The sequence below is a fragment of the Rhagoletis zephyria genome, unplaced genomic scaffold (assembly GCF_001687245.7).
Source record: "Rhagoletis zephyria isolate East Lansing unplaced genomic scaffold, Rhagoletis_zephyria_1.1 Rzeph_scaffold_00923, whole genome shotgun sequence".
Classification (NCBI taxonomy): domain Eukaryota; kingdom Metazoa; phylum Arthropoda; class Insecta; order Diptera; family Tephritidae; genus Rhagoletis; species Rhagoletis zephyria.
The window spans coordinates 103,082-119,589 of record NW_016158007.1 but is presented as its reverse complement, the minus strand read 5'-3'; the positions used below and the strand labels follow the sequence as shown (position 1 = coordinate 119,589).

The 16,508-nt window shown below is 35.2% G+C and overlaps 1 protein-coding gene across 1 annotated transcript; it reads left to right on the top strand.

Annotated features, from left to right (window-relative positions):
• Nucleotides 1-3,413: 3,413 nt before the first annotated feature.
• On the top strand, nucleotides 3,414-8,685 carry Hn (phenylalanine hydroxylase). Its single transcript, XM_017614907.1, has 6 exons — nucleotides 3,414-3,719; nucleotides 7,032-7,465; nucleotides 7,523-7,755; nucleotides 7,878-8,140; nucleotides 8,198-8,427; nucleotides 8,491-8,685. The coding sequence occupies exons 1-6, from the start codon at nucleotides 3,690-3,692 to the stop codon at nucleotides 8,651-8,653; spliced, it is 1,353 nt and encodes a 450-aa protein (XP_017470396.1). The 5' UTR covers nucleotides 3,414-3,689; the 3' UTR covers nucleotides 8,654-8,685.
• The last annotated feature ends 7,823 nt before the right edge of the window (nucleotides 8,686-16,508 follow it).

Genomic DNA, 16,508 nt, shown 5'->3' with positions numbered 1-16,508 from the left:
TCTTTTCTAAATAAGAGCTATCTTTACTGTATGAAATCTAAGCAAAATAACACCGTTTTTTTTCGAAAACTTCAAATCAGGAACCGGTTTTTTACTACTACAAAAAACTACAATAAAAAACGCGCTGCAGTCGAAATATTTATTACCCCCGTATGTGTGGTTAAGGATGCATACAAAGGGCGCAAAATTGTGTAAGGTAAGCGCACCTTTGTATCACGCCCCCATAACCCTAAATGCGAGCTTGCATCTATCTCCGCATGATATTGCTCAGGGCGGCCGTTATTGCAGCAGTGAGACTCAAATGGAGTAAAAGAATCTCTGGTCATTCAGATGTTCTAGGGACATAACCGTGTCACGGATGTATCAAGAAGAATTGTTAACCATTTAGGGGGCAGCACGAAATTTTGATCAGAGAACTAGAGAGAACAAACCAGTTTTTTTTCTGCGGTGGTCAGGTGGGCCTCAAAGCTTTACACTCTCACAAATGCAAGGCGAATTCCCTTACCGAATGCCATACACCTCTCATAGATCAAGCTCAGGTTTATAGAGTCAAATTAATATGTGTCCTTGGACGCCTGGATATAAGACGAATTGTAAAAGTGGAGAATCAGTAGGGAAAGATTCGACCGCATCCTTGAACAATATTTAAGATATTGGTTCTCCTCTCCTATAACAAAAAACGCACATCTGTACTCTTCAGTTTCCTTGTAACGTTTCTTGTTCGCTTACTTGACACAATACTAGAGGTTGACTCATCGGGCCAATGTTGTAGTTGCAGGATCATAGAGGGCGATTAAGCACGCTTAGAAGAGATCTCACAGGTGGAAATAATGCCATCGATAAAACTCAGGACATCGAAGGGAATATATTCAGAGCACTAGTATGCTTAGCCTATGTGTTTGTGCAGGATTCTGATCCTTAGCTGTTGCAACCTAAACTAAAAATTTTTGCTTTTCGGCGTTATTTTTGCATTGGCAAACACATCAGTTCTTATGAGGCGTCGCGAAGCAAGCGGCCATGGGGGATAGTAGTACATAAAACTATTATTGGCACATACTTTTGGGGGAAATTTAAACAATACTTCTGCGACTCAAAATTAGTTTATTACACATTTGTATATATTTGAATATCAACATACAAACATACATACATACATATAGATATATTTGCATATATGTATGTATGTACATATTCACTTACTAAAGGTGTTCTTAAACGAGACGTTTTTGGCATCTGTAAATGCGACTTTTTCAATACGCATGTAATTGCGTATGTCTGTCAAATTTACAGTCTTTATTTAACTATTTAAAAATACATGCTTTGAAAACGAAATAAACTAAACTCAGATGATTCTATCTGTGTGTCAGATGAAAAAAATAGAAACATTTACTGTTTCGTGTGTACGTGCATCTGCTTTGTACAGAAACAAATCTAATTTGCCTTTACACGATATGTTGGCATTTCCATATGTAAAAAGTGGCATGTACACATGCAAATACATAGCGTGTAAGAGCACCTTTAATAAGTATACGAAAACATTTCGAAAAATTGCATCATAAATTTTATAATGAACATTAAAGGGAAAAAACATAATAACTAAGTGTGTATTCCGAATACTATACGCATACATACATATGTATGTGAGCTGGATTTTTTGATTGTTTGTAAACAAATATAACCTTATATGAGTACTAATATGTACTTATGAACTATACATACATCCATCCGGGCACATACATACTTAATATATTTTGGGGTGACTGAACTAGTTTATGTGTTCAAAGAAAAGTTCATTCACAAATACCATTTCAAAAAATGGAAAACAAATGAAAATCGACATCAAAATGTGAAGATTTTCAGTGTGATACGTGCAGCAGGCAACGTAAACAAGAAGTAAGAAAACTACTTTGATGTAATTCGTGATTAACTTTTTTTCGAGCTTTGAATTGATTAAGTGCTTCGAACTCTTGTTAGGTAAGGGCCTTTCTATAATTTAATGGTTTTTACAGTAGCTTGTAATAGCGGCAAGAAATTGCATCAGTTGTTTGCTGAAGTTTTGTTGTATTTACAAATTGTTAGGCCTTTATTGCAATCACAATATTTTTAAGCTGCTTCCCAGATAAGAAATTTGAAATTAATATATTTATATATGTACCTATTTGTAAAACAAAAGAGTTTTCTTCTAATAGCGGTCGTCCCACGGCAGGCAATGGCAAACCTCCGAGTGCCATGAAAAACAACTTCTACAAATATGTAAACTTAAGTACTCTACTGAAACTCTCGCCTTTAACTTACTGAAGGCTAGACCCGCTTGTGCGTCACGCGTGCAAAAAAAAAATATTCATGTTTGTTTCAAATTGGCGATACAAGTTACATTATAAAACCGTAAGTAAAATATTTAAATATAAAAATAATAATAAGTAAATATTTTCTGCTAAGTATTCTTTTGTGATTATAAGAACACACAATTTGTTTAATTCAACACGCATTTCTAAAGACAAAACACACGTATTATATATGTAGCTAATAATGATAACAAGAAGACGAAAGCCGCGTTTAGAGCTTTAGGCCGAGGTTCTCCACTACATATTTATTTATGGACATATTAATTTTTTCTCTCCCGCAACCAAGTAAGGCTACTTGTTGGTCAGTTCTAAATTAGATTATTTGCAGTCTCCTCGTGTCCAGCTATTTAAGCAGCGAACCCACAACTTTTAGATTGGTTGTCGACTCGCTACGCAGACGCACACTTACATAGTTTTGAGAGCTGCCATAACCCTGAAAAATTTGCGCGACTAATCTATAAAAAGAGTATTCCAGGATTAGTCTACGTGAGGTACAATTGGGCATTAATTAATCGCAACTAATCTCACACCCGTATAATTGGAGATCAATTGATTGATTACAATTGAAGATTTAAATAATTATATGTATGCCCCTAAGCAACGAAATTTCATATGCAACATTGGCATGTAGACAGAGTATTCGCTAAGCAAACCTTAGATTCCCGATTAGAGCCTCAGCTGGCGTAGTTTTGTTTTTAAGAGCGACTACGCCATTTTCATGCTCGTTCGGGTATAATGGAGTCTCTTCATAGGGCATGCTCGAACAAAAGCGAAAATTTATTCGTTATATAAAGAGATCAAACGTGGTATTAGTGGCATATTCCTTGGCGATCGATCCCGGAGTCATACCGAAATAAAAGCATTTTTTGCAGGGAAGCAACAAACAGTGTAAATATATATGTATGTATGTAGGTATGTGTGTGTAGATAAGTATGTAGTTGGTTGAAGCTTGCGATAACCTTTGCAGCGCCGTCCACCGTCATCTAATAGATAACCAGCTCTTGGCTGCAGCCGCTAGCCGACTTCGATTTGATACCAAAATCTATTTAAACGCGTGCGAACTTTGAGTAACACTTTAGTTTTCGAATAAAGACTATTAGTAACGGGCGCGGGCGCTTAGATAAAAGTTGCGTTTTAAGCTCAACTGGATTTATAGATTAAATACTTAAACTTGAGTAGTTCAAAGTGTGGAAAAGTATAGCTTTTGAAAGTAAAAGAGGCAGCAGTTAGTGAATTGAACAAATAAAAAATAAAAATATAAAATAACACGGCTGCAAAAGGTGTGTCTACCAGTCATCGGGTCGTAAAACTAGTTTTGACTGCAGCAGCAAAACAACAACAAAAATGCTGTACGAACGTCAAACTTCTGAAAAGGTTGGTGTGGTTCATTGGAAAAGTACCAGATCGTATCACATGGATTGCAAAAAAAAAGAAAATAGCGAAATTTAAATAAGATTTTGTGCAAAAAATTGTAGTTTGGTCTATTTCGCAACCGAATTGAATGTGTTTTGTTTTCATAAATTTTTTGCAGAAATAGCATTCTGTTTTCGTAGTTAATATATGCACTCCCAGAATATAAGAATGTTTTTTGTTTTTTAATCGCTTTCCCACCACAGAAGCATATTACAAAAGTTGGATCCAAATTAAACAAGTTTGGTATCAACTGAAAGAGGACTAAAATAGCTTTACAACTGAAATATTTAAACGAGGAAAGCCAGCAGAATGCCAGCTATTGTCAAATATTTAAATAAAAAATGTTTTTTAATTACCATAGAACAAACCTTGGGTCAGGTATATGCATATCTTTTGTATTAAATTATAAAAAAATATAAATAGAAGTGGTAGCGTTCGATCGTTATTTCTCTTTCATTTGGTACCAAATTTGTTTAATTTGGGTAAGCGGTTTGTTTACTATACGGAAGGTTTTTATTTCGAACTTATTTAAAAAATACCTGGCCAAGTTTAACTGTGGGAAATAAAATAACTACTATTTACGGTCCCTGGTGGATAGGACTTATTATAGCCGTTGCGGGTTAGAAGCTCCCTTGGGTGTCGTTTGGGATGGGAAGAAGCAAGTCACCTATTTACCGGATGCAAGAAAGAAGATATATTTGCCATAACTCCATTTGGTTACAGAAATTATTTAATTTATGCACGGTGACCCTGGAAAGCGAAGTAAGGACTTCGCACTGGCATTGGAGGGAGTGAATTGGGAGAGTAAACATGTTTGACAAGTTCTTAATTTCCCTGAAAATTCCGAAAAAGTTCTTCTAACTACATAGGTAAAAAAAAAAGTTTCTACATATTCAATCAAACCTCTTTATCCCTATGTTATTCGATGGGCTGAATGCAAATCCGAGGTCTGTTAGGCCCCATCACATCAGGTTCGTGGTCATTTGTAGGTCAAGTAGGGAAAAATTCATTGAACAAACTTCTTGTTTATATTTCCGCGATGAAAAACTTAGCCTGTATGTTACTCTTGACAATTGTCTAGCGAGATGCCGTGACATGATAGCCTCGGTCCCTGATATACAATGAGTATTAAAAGTGGAATCCCATAACATCTTTGAAGTGATTAAGTGTACTTTCAGTGCGAGAAGGAGCACCGCATATGCGCATATGGCAGCTGTGCATTTAGATTTTATTTCGGTTTTAACCGAAAATGTGCATGTATGCTTTATTTCGGGTTTTGAGTCGAAACTGTGCATGTATGCATGATTTCGTTTTTATACCCGAGCGCACTTGTGCACAAGGGTATATTAACTTTGTTCGCATAACGGTTGTTTGTAAGTGGCAAAACGAATCGAGATAGATATGGACAAATGTATACACAAATGATCAGAATGAAAAGAGAAGTCCATTAAGCCATGTCTGTCTGTCCGTCTGTCCGTCCGTCTGTCTGTCCGTGTACACGATAACTCGAGCAAAAATTGAGATATCTCAACGAAATTTGGTATGTAGGTTGCTCTTTATCCACGAAATCGTACTGTAACGACGCCCATTTCCCATATAACGGTATTTTCGAAAAATGCAAAAAATACGATATTTCAGTAAATATTAGATGCAAATTGTTGAAAATTGAAATTGAAGTATGTGGAGTAAAATTGTGGTAAAAAATGATATTATTATGAAATTTTAGGAAAATGGGCGTGGCACCGCCCACTTATGATGAAGTGCTGTATCGCAGTAGCCGCTTGACCAATCTCTACCAAACTCGGTACGAGGCTTGGGTAGGGTCTAGCTAAGAAATCTGTTGAAAATCTTTGAAATCTGGTAATAACCGCGCCCACCTGCCATATAACGGTAATTTACAGAAACACGAAAATTGCGATAAATCAGGAAATACTGGAATGCGGTATAGATTTGCTAATAAAAAAAGGCCATAAATCAACTCGAGAGCCGTGATTATTGCCGAGGTTGGCCTGCGGGGACTTTACTTCTGTCTTCCTCTACCAGACGGGCACAGAACATGTTACAATGAGTTTGGAAATGGTTTCCTTCATCCATTTTGCTAGTTTCTAAAAACTTACTTGAGGTCTTTAGAGAGGTGCATCCTTCTGATTTTATGTGATACTGTAGGAATAATTCAATTTAGTAAAATAAATGTGTGAAAAAACAAGATAAGGTAGGGACACCTACTTGGGACTTGCACCGCTTCTTTCACTCCTCATTTAAATGAGATCAGGCGACATAACTTTCTAGTTGCCTTCATGACCATAGAACCAGATTAGATGAAGCAAAGCGTTAATTTTTATCAAAAGAAAAATAGCTTTTAATTTCTTCAGAACCATGAATGCGATCAGTACAGCGTTTTTTTTTAGGCTATGCCAAAACAGGATGTGCCAAAAATAAGTGTGTATATAATAACGACTTGATCAACAATAGATTGTGGCCGCATGCATATGAAATAAACAAATTTATGATTTCAGCAAAATTTAGTCAGTTGTTAGCGTGTTTCCGTAGCCTTTATTATTTATACGCCAACTTTTGCGAATCACGTGCCTTGAATCATTTTCTGAGTGTCATCCATCTCTCTCCCTATTATTTATGTACATACATACATACATATCGTCGTTTAAAGTACAAAACCGCGTATCGTCATTTTGCAAAACCGCTTAACTGACATTTGCTGCCAAAAATTGGATTTGCTCACACAAGCTCTTGGCTCAATCCTTATCCTAAAAGAGAGAACCATATTGAAATAGGAGAGTTTTTGCACATACGAGGTTTTGCATTATCTTGATACGCGGTTTTATACTTTAAACGACGATATATAGATTTACTGAGCCCCCTCACAATCAATACTTATTCAGTACAATTTCCAGAGCGACGTGATAAGATTGTTATTTTTTTTTGATTCATTTGGCAAACTAGTGTTTAACCTTTCTGAGGCCGAGTTGATAAGAAAGATTCGCGAAACAATAACAGCAACCACAGGTATCCCACATCAATGTTGAATGTGTAACGTAGGTTTTTCAAATTTTTTTATTGACGTCCTAAAATGTGATTAATATTTATATGCATAATTTGTGATTATAGAAATCACATTTTAATGCGCATTTAATTGAAATCAATTAAGTCATATAATCAGCAGGCAGACGTATGTACATATGTATATCGGAGCAGCTCATGAACCCTTACCAGAATCTCATCCCATTTGTTTTGTTGTTCTGTTATTTCCTTTAGCCGACGCGAGTCGACGGCTCTTCATACATTGCCGAGGGCATTGACAAGAAAGAGGCTGGCAATACTTGTCTACTTTATTCGCTAAAAGACCAGAGTAGCGGCTCGCTTGCCAAGAGTTTGAAAATCTTCACGGCGCACAATGTCAATTTGCTGCACATCGAATCTCGTTCATCGGTGCGTGTGCCTGGCTACGAGTTCTTCGTGGAATGCGACACCACATCGGGGGCACTCGGCAAGGCCATCGACGAATTGCGTCAAGAGTGCAGTTACTTCAATATCATTTCGCGCGATTACAAGGACAACAACTCGGCGGTGCCATGGTTTCCGCGCAGAATACGCGATCTCGATCGTTTCGCCAATCAAATTCTGAGTTATGGTTCGGAGTTGGACGCCGATCATCCTGGATTTACTGATCCCGTCTACCGCGCAAGGAGGTAAGCAGTTCAGCTTGATTCTCAAAGAAATTCTAACTTTTTTTTTGGGAAACTCAGAAAGTACTTCGCAGACATTGCGTACAACTACAAACATGGCGAGCCATTGCCATGCGTCGACTACACCAAGGAAGAGATTGATACCTGGGGAATAATTTTCAGGAATCTTACGAAACTGTATAAGACACATGCGTGTCGCGAATATAACCACGTCTTTCCTTTGTTGGTGGATAACTGTGGTTTTAGAGAGGACAACATACCACAATTGGAAGATGTTTCGAACTTTTTGAGGGGTAAGTTGGTAGACGCTAGCTGGCTAGTTTTGCTCACTTCACTCTAAGCCAATTTAATGAAAATTTGAAGATGTTTTGATACCCAACTCACAGATATTGTATGTGTATTTTATTTCGAACAGATTGTACCGGTTTCACTTTGCGTCCTGTTGCTGGCTTACTTTCTTCCCGGGATTTTCTTGCTGGTCTCGCTTTCCGCGTCTTTCACTCCACTCAATACATCCGCCATCCCAGCAAACCGATGTACACACCCGAGCCCGATGTGTGCCACGAGCTTTTGGGTCATGTGCCGCTATTTGCGGATCCAGCATTCGCGCAATTCAGTCAAGAAATCGGTTTAGCCTCGCTGGGAGCACCCGATGACTATATCGAGAAGCTTGCGACGGTAAGGGCTCACGCGATAGTTTGGCATAAAACACTTACATTTTTGTATAATTATTAGATCTTTTGGTTCACCGTGGAATATGGCATGTGCCGCCAAGATGGCGATTTAAAAGCCTACGGTGCTGGGCTACTATCTTCATACGGAGAACTGGAATACTGCCTTTCCGATAAACCAGAATTGAGGGACTTCGATCCAGAGGTCACTGGCGTTACAAAATATCCAATCACACAATTCCAGGAGGTCTACTATGTTTCGGAGAGTTTCGAGAGCGCTAAGGAGAAGACCATGTAGGGCTTGAGCAACTTAAATATAAATTGAATGCCAATAAATCTTTATTTTTGTAATTTTAGCAAATTTGCCAATTCTATTCCACGTCCGTTCGGTGTACGCTACAATCCTTACACCCAGAGTATCGAAGTGTTGGATTCCAAGAAACAGATACGCAATTTGATGGACGACATCAACTCAGAGTTTCAGATACTTCAGAATGCGGTCGAGAAGTTGAAAGTATGAAACTATTTACATATAACTCTAAATTATAAAAAGAGAAATTGAATTTTCCTTTGAAGGAAATTATATGCATTTATTAGATACATACTTACATGCTTACCAATAGACTTACATACATTATTTGTATATACATATGTACATATACGCTGTTTATTAATTTTTATAATGAACTAATGTAAAATTAAATTAAAAATAGATTTAAAACAATTAAATAATCGCTATTTTTTCTACGAGTGATTTCTTCCGAAAGCTGGTGACGCAAGTGATTTTTTTCGAGATTATGATATGCAGACTATTTTAAGGTGTTCGGTAACTCATTTAGAGTATTATAGGCACTTTTAATATTTCGAGTTTTGTGCGAAAAATAACTTTCCAAAATCTCAAAATCTCAACAATTTCTCGTGGGTAGGAAAAATTCTCCCTGAGAAACTGTTTGCGGTGAAAAATAAAGCTAAAGCTGTATTTAATATAAAAAATACATCGCCACTCAATCTAAAGAAGAGATCCCCTGCATCAGGATACGTTACCTGAGTCAACATTTTACGTTTTAAGGATCGTTTAGACAGGTAGGAAGGAAGCAATGCACAGTGGTCGAAATGGTCGATCTAGCGGAATTTAATTCATATCTCGCAAAAAAGATGCGCCGCATTATTTTTTTATGTACATACGAAATAAAGTTTCTGGAACATTTTTAAAAAACAAAACTTTTTTTAATTATTTGTTTTAATTATTTTATGGTAAAGCCACCGTGCTGCTACTCTAAATCTTATCGCCACAAAGTTGAGTAAAAACTATTAGTGGCCTAGGTTTATAGTCCTTCAAATGATCTTGCGAGGACTCTGAAACTACGACGAGGAGATTTGTCTATCAAATCAGCTTTTCAGCATTCGGTTTTTTTTATTTTTATATTTTTAAAGATGAAGAAAAAAGTAGGAAAACAACTAGCCGGGCGTCGAGCTTTTCACCAGAGCGTTTGAAAAAAAATGGCTATAAGAAATTGTTTTCCTCTGCTATAAAATTTGTAAAAATGGACTCAAAGCGATATATGTATATTTAGACGTTGAAGATTTTTGCTTGACATCGTTTTTGAAGGACCTTAAGCTTTGACTTTGTTTGGAATTCGTAGTCAAATGTAAATGAAATTTTTGCAAGAAAAAAATAATCCTGTTTATACAAAAAGCAGCAGACTTCAATGCTCATATAAAGATTGGCAGTCCCGTTAGTTTCTTCGTGATGCAATGATTGGAACTAAAACAAATTTATATGGGACCAACCTTGAGGTGGCCCTTTCCGAAAAAAAAGAATTATCGAAAACGGCTGACGTGGCCTAGTGTTATACGGTAAGATACATAAAAAAAAATAAATTAAATTCGGACAAATTGATAATCTCCTACTTTTTTGAAGTCGGTAATAAATATTCAAACAGTCCTCTTTCAAAGCGCACAAAACAACAAGTAAAAAGGTCTAAGTTCGAGCGGAGCCGAACATTAGATACACGGCGCAAGTATGAAATATAGTTTTTTTCGCCTTTCCGACAACGACCGCTACGTGGTAAGCAGGGGTGGTTTTATCCCTATTTTAAACATCTTCGATTAACTTATAGATGTAGTTATATGTGGGCGTTATTACGCCCATTTTCCAAAATTCCATAATAATGCTACTTCTTTTCCAGGGATTGTTTTTAGTATTAATTTTGTGTAAATTAGCGTCCTCAAATTTCGAAATGTCGAAGTTTCGAACATTTCTGAAATTTACCGTTATATAAAAAGTGGTGCCACACGCCCATTTTCCATAATTTTATCATAAACGTATTTTGTGCTAAAGAATTATTGCAAACATAAATTTTGAATAAATTAGCTTCGGTATTTACTGATTTATCGAAGATATCCTGAATGCGTCGCTCCTGTACATTATTATGGAGTTAATTTTTACGCGTGCCGCCGAGGCTTTGCAGTTTTCCACATACATACATACACTTACATAAAAAAGTTCTTTACATTTTCAAAAACCGCATAAATTCAGATACTCCATGTAAAAAATTCTGAAAAACCGCATACAAAAATCCAGTGAGGCAATATTAAGCAAAAAAAAATAAATAAAAAATAATTTCTTCACTTCAACACTTATTATTCCATGTAAAACTGAACATTGATGAAATAAATAAAATTGTTTATGTTTTTTTAACCAAAAAATCAAAAAAATACCACAATAAATACATGAATTATGTAAGAAAAACAAAGACAAATTATTTATCAGAAGCGTTGTCTCTTACTCACTGACAAATAGTAACAAAAAACTCTCAAAAAAGCAAGATGTCTACAGCAAAAAAAATGGTTTGAAAAACCGATATCTCTCATATAAAAAATTTTGTTATTTTATGTTTTCGTAGCCTCATCGGGGCAGTTCTGAAAAGGGGTTAGTCAAAATTTAAATATATATGGGCCATAATTTTATTTTTCGAAGATTTCTGATGGGATATATTTTACTCTATCAAAAAATATTTGGTTTTGACAATTTTATAGCAAGTCTATATATATCTTCCCAATGTATGGAAAATTTCAAAGCGCCACGGTTAAATATTAATCGTCGATTTCAAAATAAGAAAATACGGGTTTCGATGTTATTAGCTTCTGTATGTACAAATGTGTACTCAAATCATCTTTCTCTAAGAAGTCCTTCCCAAAGAATTTTATTAAGATATAGATACTTTACCTTCCAACTTGTACGTATGTAAGTATGTATGTCTGAGGGCGGAAAAAAGGTCTCCTAAGCAAAACTGATTTAAATTCATTTTTTATTTATTTTTCCTTTAGCTAGTTATATAAAAATTTACTAAACGCTAGTTTATCTACAAACTACATAAAGTACATATTACAAATTATTACATACACTTAAATATATCGAAAATATAACAATATTTACACGGTGTTTCTTTATACACACAGACAACTCTCAACCAATCCAAACTAAGAAAAGTTCGTGGAGTTTTACAGTGTCGTCTTCATAGATAGTGTCAAATTAATGCATATTCGGTAATAGAGTCCGACCGATTCAGCGGCTTCGGCATCGGCATCGGCCGTTTTTGGCCGATTCTTTTTAATTTTTGCACAATTTTAACAACTGTTCATAAAAATCTGAAACTGTTTAATCAGATTTTTTAGAAAATGTTTTCAGAGCAAATAAAAAGTTGTCCGGACACGAACGGGGTGAACCCGCCTTAAGTGTTGATTTTTGACAATTTTTTGTTCACGCATTTTCTTCCAAAGAAAGTATGCTCGAAAATTTTTTTGTATGGAGAAAATCTGCAACACCTTCCACAAAAAAATTTCCAAAAATCAATAGTATTAAGCCTATAGAAAGTGAAAACGTGGGGTTGTCTATTTTTTTCCTGAACTACCCAACGGGTTGACAGGTATGAACAGGTAGGCAATACTAGTAATATGCACTCCTATAGGATTTATGCTTTCGATTGCGATATATGTATGTAATTGGTTCATTAAACAAATAAGTGCAAAATAGAAAAAAAATTATAATTGCCATAATTAAAATTATAAAATTATATATATGCTGGCCAGGATTTTTGCAGCCAAACCCACTCGCGAAATATTTCCTAACACGTTAAATTTCATACAAAGTATTTAGATTTCATCCATTAAACAGAAGGGTGCAGGTCGTCCCCTTGTCTTGATTGAATTTATATTCTGTTAGTTTTTTTTTTTAACGAATCGGTATCGACATCGGCCGATACTTTGCCCTAAGGCCGATTGACCGGCATCAGCATCGGCAAAAAATTGGGAATCGGTCGGACTCTGTTCGGTAATTAACTGCACATTTTCAGTACAAAATTTCTAAGTTAACTACCGATTGAAAGCCAACTTGGTGCTGTGAAAACGGCACTGAGTGTTTACACAAAAACTGAGATAGTTTCTGGCATTTTAACAAGTATGGTTTCTTAGATAAAATTTAAAAAATAAGTATATTCTTTGAACTTGACTGTGAGAATCCAGACTTAACTAAATCAATTAGTAACAATTTTATTTTGCTTGAATTAAAATGTCAACGTATTTTTTGTATAATATTAGCATATCGTTATCTTTATGTAGAAAGGCCATGTATAACAATTCCGCTTCTTTGAATGAGTTAAGACCTTGCTATATCAAGGTAACAATATGAACATTGGGGTGGTCCAAAAACAGTAAAATCGGAATTGTAATTCTCCCACCCCCTAGGATTGTTCTATATCGAAAAGGTATACCCCTATTTTTTTATTTTGAAATCAAAAAATATTTAGGGGTCGCTCAAAGCGCTCAAAGTTTTCCATGTATTTTTGTATGGCAAAAATAAAATTTTCTACGAAAAAAAAAATTTATATGTTATAGAATTCTTGAAAGTCAAAATTTTTCGATCGGAAAACTCTGGTTATCTTCAAAAGACTTTCAATAATAATACCCAATTGTTTACTTGACAATTTTTTAATACTAACAATTTTTTATTGGTCGCCCATTGCATTTTTCGGGGTTTTTGCGGGCTTTTTAAGGACCTATAAATTTTAGTTGCAATGAAAAAATGGCTAAATAAACGATTAAGTATTATTATTGTTAATCTAATGCAGATAAACAGAGTTTTCTGGTGGAAAAATATTTATTTTTAACTATTCTATACCATTTCTACGAAAAATTGTTTTTTTCCCATATACACGGAAATCTTTGGGCGCTTTGAGCGACCTTTAAATATTTTTTGTTTCCAAGATAAAAACAAGTCATTTTTAGCAAAAAAAACCCGACTTAAATATATATATATATATATATTTCATAATCCAATGATCGGATCTAAACCAAATTAGTACGCACCTCTGAGACACTACCTTTCCGCTGTAAAAATAATTATCGAAATCGGTTGACGTGGCCCAAAGTTATGCGGTAACATACATGACAAAAAAAAAAATATATCCCGACGAACTGATAGCCTCCTCCTTGTTTGGAAGTCGGTTAAAAATAGGGGTATATTTTTTCGGTAAAGAACAATCCTAGTGGGTGAGAGTGTTTGCAGTTTACTTACTTCCCTGTTCGATTAATCAATACGTTGTTGAAAACCTGAGGAGATTCAGCATTTTTTCTATTCTAAATATGTATCTACACGTACATATATGTATTATTCTATTAATATTTGCTGCTAAAAATTCAATTTGATTAAAAACTTGCACACATCCTTGTACAAAAGCGATAACTATTCCTTAAATTATATCACAATCTAAGTTTGAAAAAAGCTGTTCAATTGAAAAACTCTGCATTAAGATTTTTGTTTTAATAAATATAAAAAATTAAAGTGTCTCGAATTTACGCTAAGACTAAAATTAAGAAAATGTTTAGTTTAATTATTTGGAATGTTTAAGATATTTTTGCATTATTGGCGTTTTTGAATCTTATCCTATTAAAATAATTATATTTTTTTTTCAATTTATATTGTGGCGTATCAATATTTATTTCAATAGTGTTATTGAGCTTTGTACCACAATTTGTTTGTCAGGAAAAATGAAAAAAAAAACAACAAAGCTTAAGCGGTAGAATTTATACAAGCTATTTCGGAAATCGCCACATCTCCTCGTCAGACCTCTTTTTTCTAGACTTTCAGCAGGCATCGAACCCGCATCATCGATGTGCAAAGTCAGAAGCGCTAACCACTGAGCCTTTCCTTATTCAACCTACTACTATCAAGTGCAGCTGATCAGCCGCTATTTAAGCTTGACAGCGTGGAGAGTCTGAGTCGTGGTACAAAGCTCAATAACACAATTGAAATAAATAATTATTTTTTATTATCAGCTAAAGATGTGCTAAGAAAATTTATAGTGACCAGATAAGCTTCCATTATCTAAATTTTGTACTTTGCCAATAAAGAATTAAAAAATCTAAAATATAAAACTTAACACAATTCAATCACATGCTTCAAATAATCACATAACTGCTCAACTCTAAATATGTATAAGTTCCATTGGAACAAAATATTATGTAAATATGTATGTATGTACATACATTTGTATTGAAGAGTGTAAAAAGTGCTTAACTCCATAAGGAAAATCTTGCAAAAATAGTTTTATTTTTGAAAATATAAGTCTTACATACTATGCATAATTTTAAGGGATCCTGCACTGAAAAAAATATGGAGTGGCTTTCTTTACTAAATAAACTCTTAGGCACGGTGCACATTAGAGCGATACGATTGCCGATACAATAAGTGATACGATATGAAAGCGACATCGATATGCGCGCAGTGCACATTCGTATCGCATGCGATATATGTACATATGTCGGAGCAATGTCGCTGTCGAGCAAGTGAGCATCGTTTTCATCGCTTCTTACCAAATTCCCGCGTACTCAGCATCGCTTATCGTATCGCGTATCGTATCGCTCTAATGTGCGCCCTGCCTTACTGTCTTCTTATCGTTTATTCAGGAGCTACTTAAACACTTTTTCCCATAATTTATAAAACACATATAGTAAACTCACAACTGATAAGCTACAAGATCAACCACTTTACGTTTTCTTTTTCTCATTCGAGCGATTTTGACTTTTCAAAGAAGGCGGGTGCATGTGTTTTCCAAATTAATAAAAATACCAGTTTATAGCAATGCAATTTGAAAGCTCCAATAGTACATTTTCTTCAAATGTGTCAACTTAAATTGCACTCTTTTCAAAAAATCACCAGAAGCTATATGTAATCTCATATGTATGTATTGGCCCCACAGAATTTCCTTGTTCCATGGAAATTAGTTGTCCAGTCGTGTGATCGGACAACTGATTTGTGCTAAGTAGAACTAAAATTCCATAAGAAGTATCTACTTTTCGTTCCTTTGGCAGCTTTAAATCGCCGAGTCCAAATGGTATTTTATCTATCTTAAACAAGGTGTTGAGCTCCTTCGTGCGGAAAATTGTTTTTAGAGGCTGGTTGAGTCGCACACAGGAAGGTGGGAATATCTTAGATGGCTCTGCAATATCTGTATGCCAAAACAAGCCACTCCGTCACTAACAAGGAATTTTCCTTACCCTTTTTGGTACTGAGGGCGATAGTAGGGTATGCCACTGTAACCGACGCCGGGTCGGGAATCTATTTCCAAGATAATAAGTTATAATGCTGGATTTTCACTAGGCACTAAATGAAAAGAAAAAAAATGACAAATGCAAAGTCGGGCATTAAAAGAAAACTGTGTCATTACATTAAAAGAATGGTCATTAAGTTCATTTCCACATGGCATTTTTTTAAATGGCATACATTTTGCGTCATTTCAATGCCTAGTGGAAATTCGGTATAAGCTTCACTTTTCTCTCGAAAAACTATCTTTATAGAATTTCAAAGTATATGTACATATTTGCACTCTTCAAGATCATTTACTACGTTTACGTGTCTGTAGCTAGTAAAATTTTTTTAGTTAATACATTTTCAAGATTGTGCACGATGCCTCAGATATGAAAATCGCTTAAAAAGCTCACTTACTTTTGCGTTGTCGTCCTGCCAACACTCAAAATCAGTCGAATTTGAAGGCAATCGATCTACGTAGCCGCCATCTAAATGAGGTTAAAATTGCCCCTTTGAAAATTATCTACATACATAAATGCGATTCTCCTAACTACAAAGATTCTTGAAATAAAATCTATAGGCAAGAATCATTTAAACTGAAATATCATGAAAAAACATTCGTTAATTCCTAGACGACAACAAATCCTTAAGTAATTTAGTAATTTTAGTAAAGATATCTTCCATTGCTTGGCATTACCCAGTGCAACCTGCAATAAAACCTGGGTCCATGGCATTAACTGTTTGTAGCTACCTTTGAAATAATGGACCCGGCTGCTGTAGGGAAAAA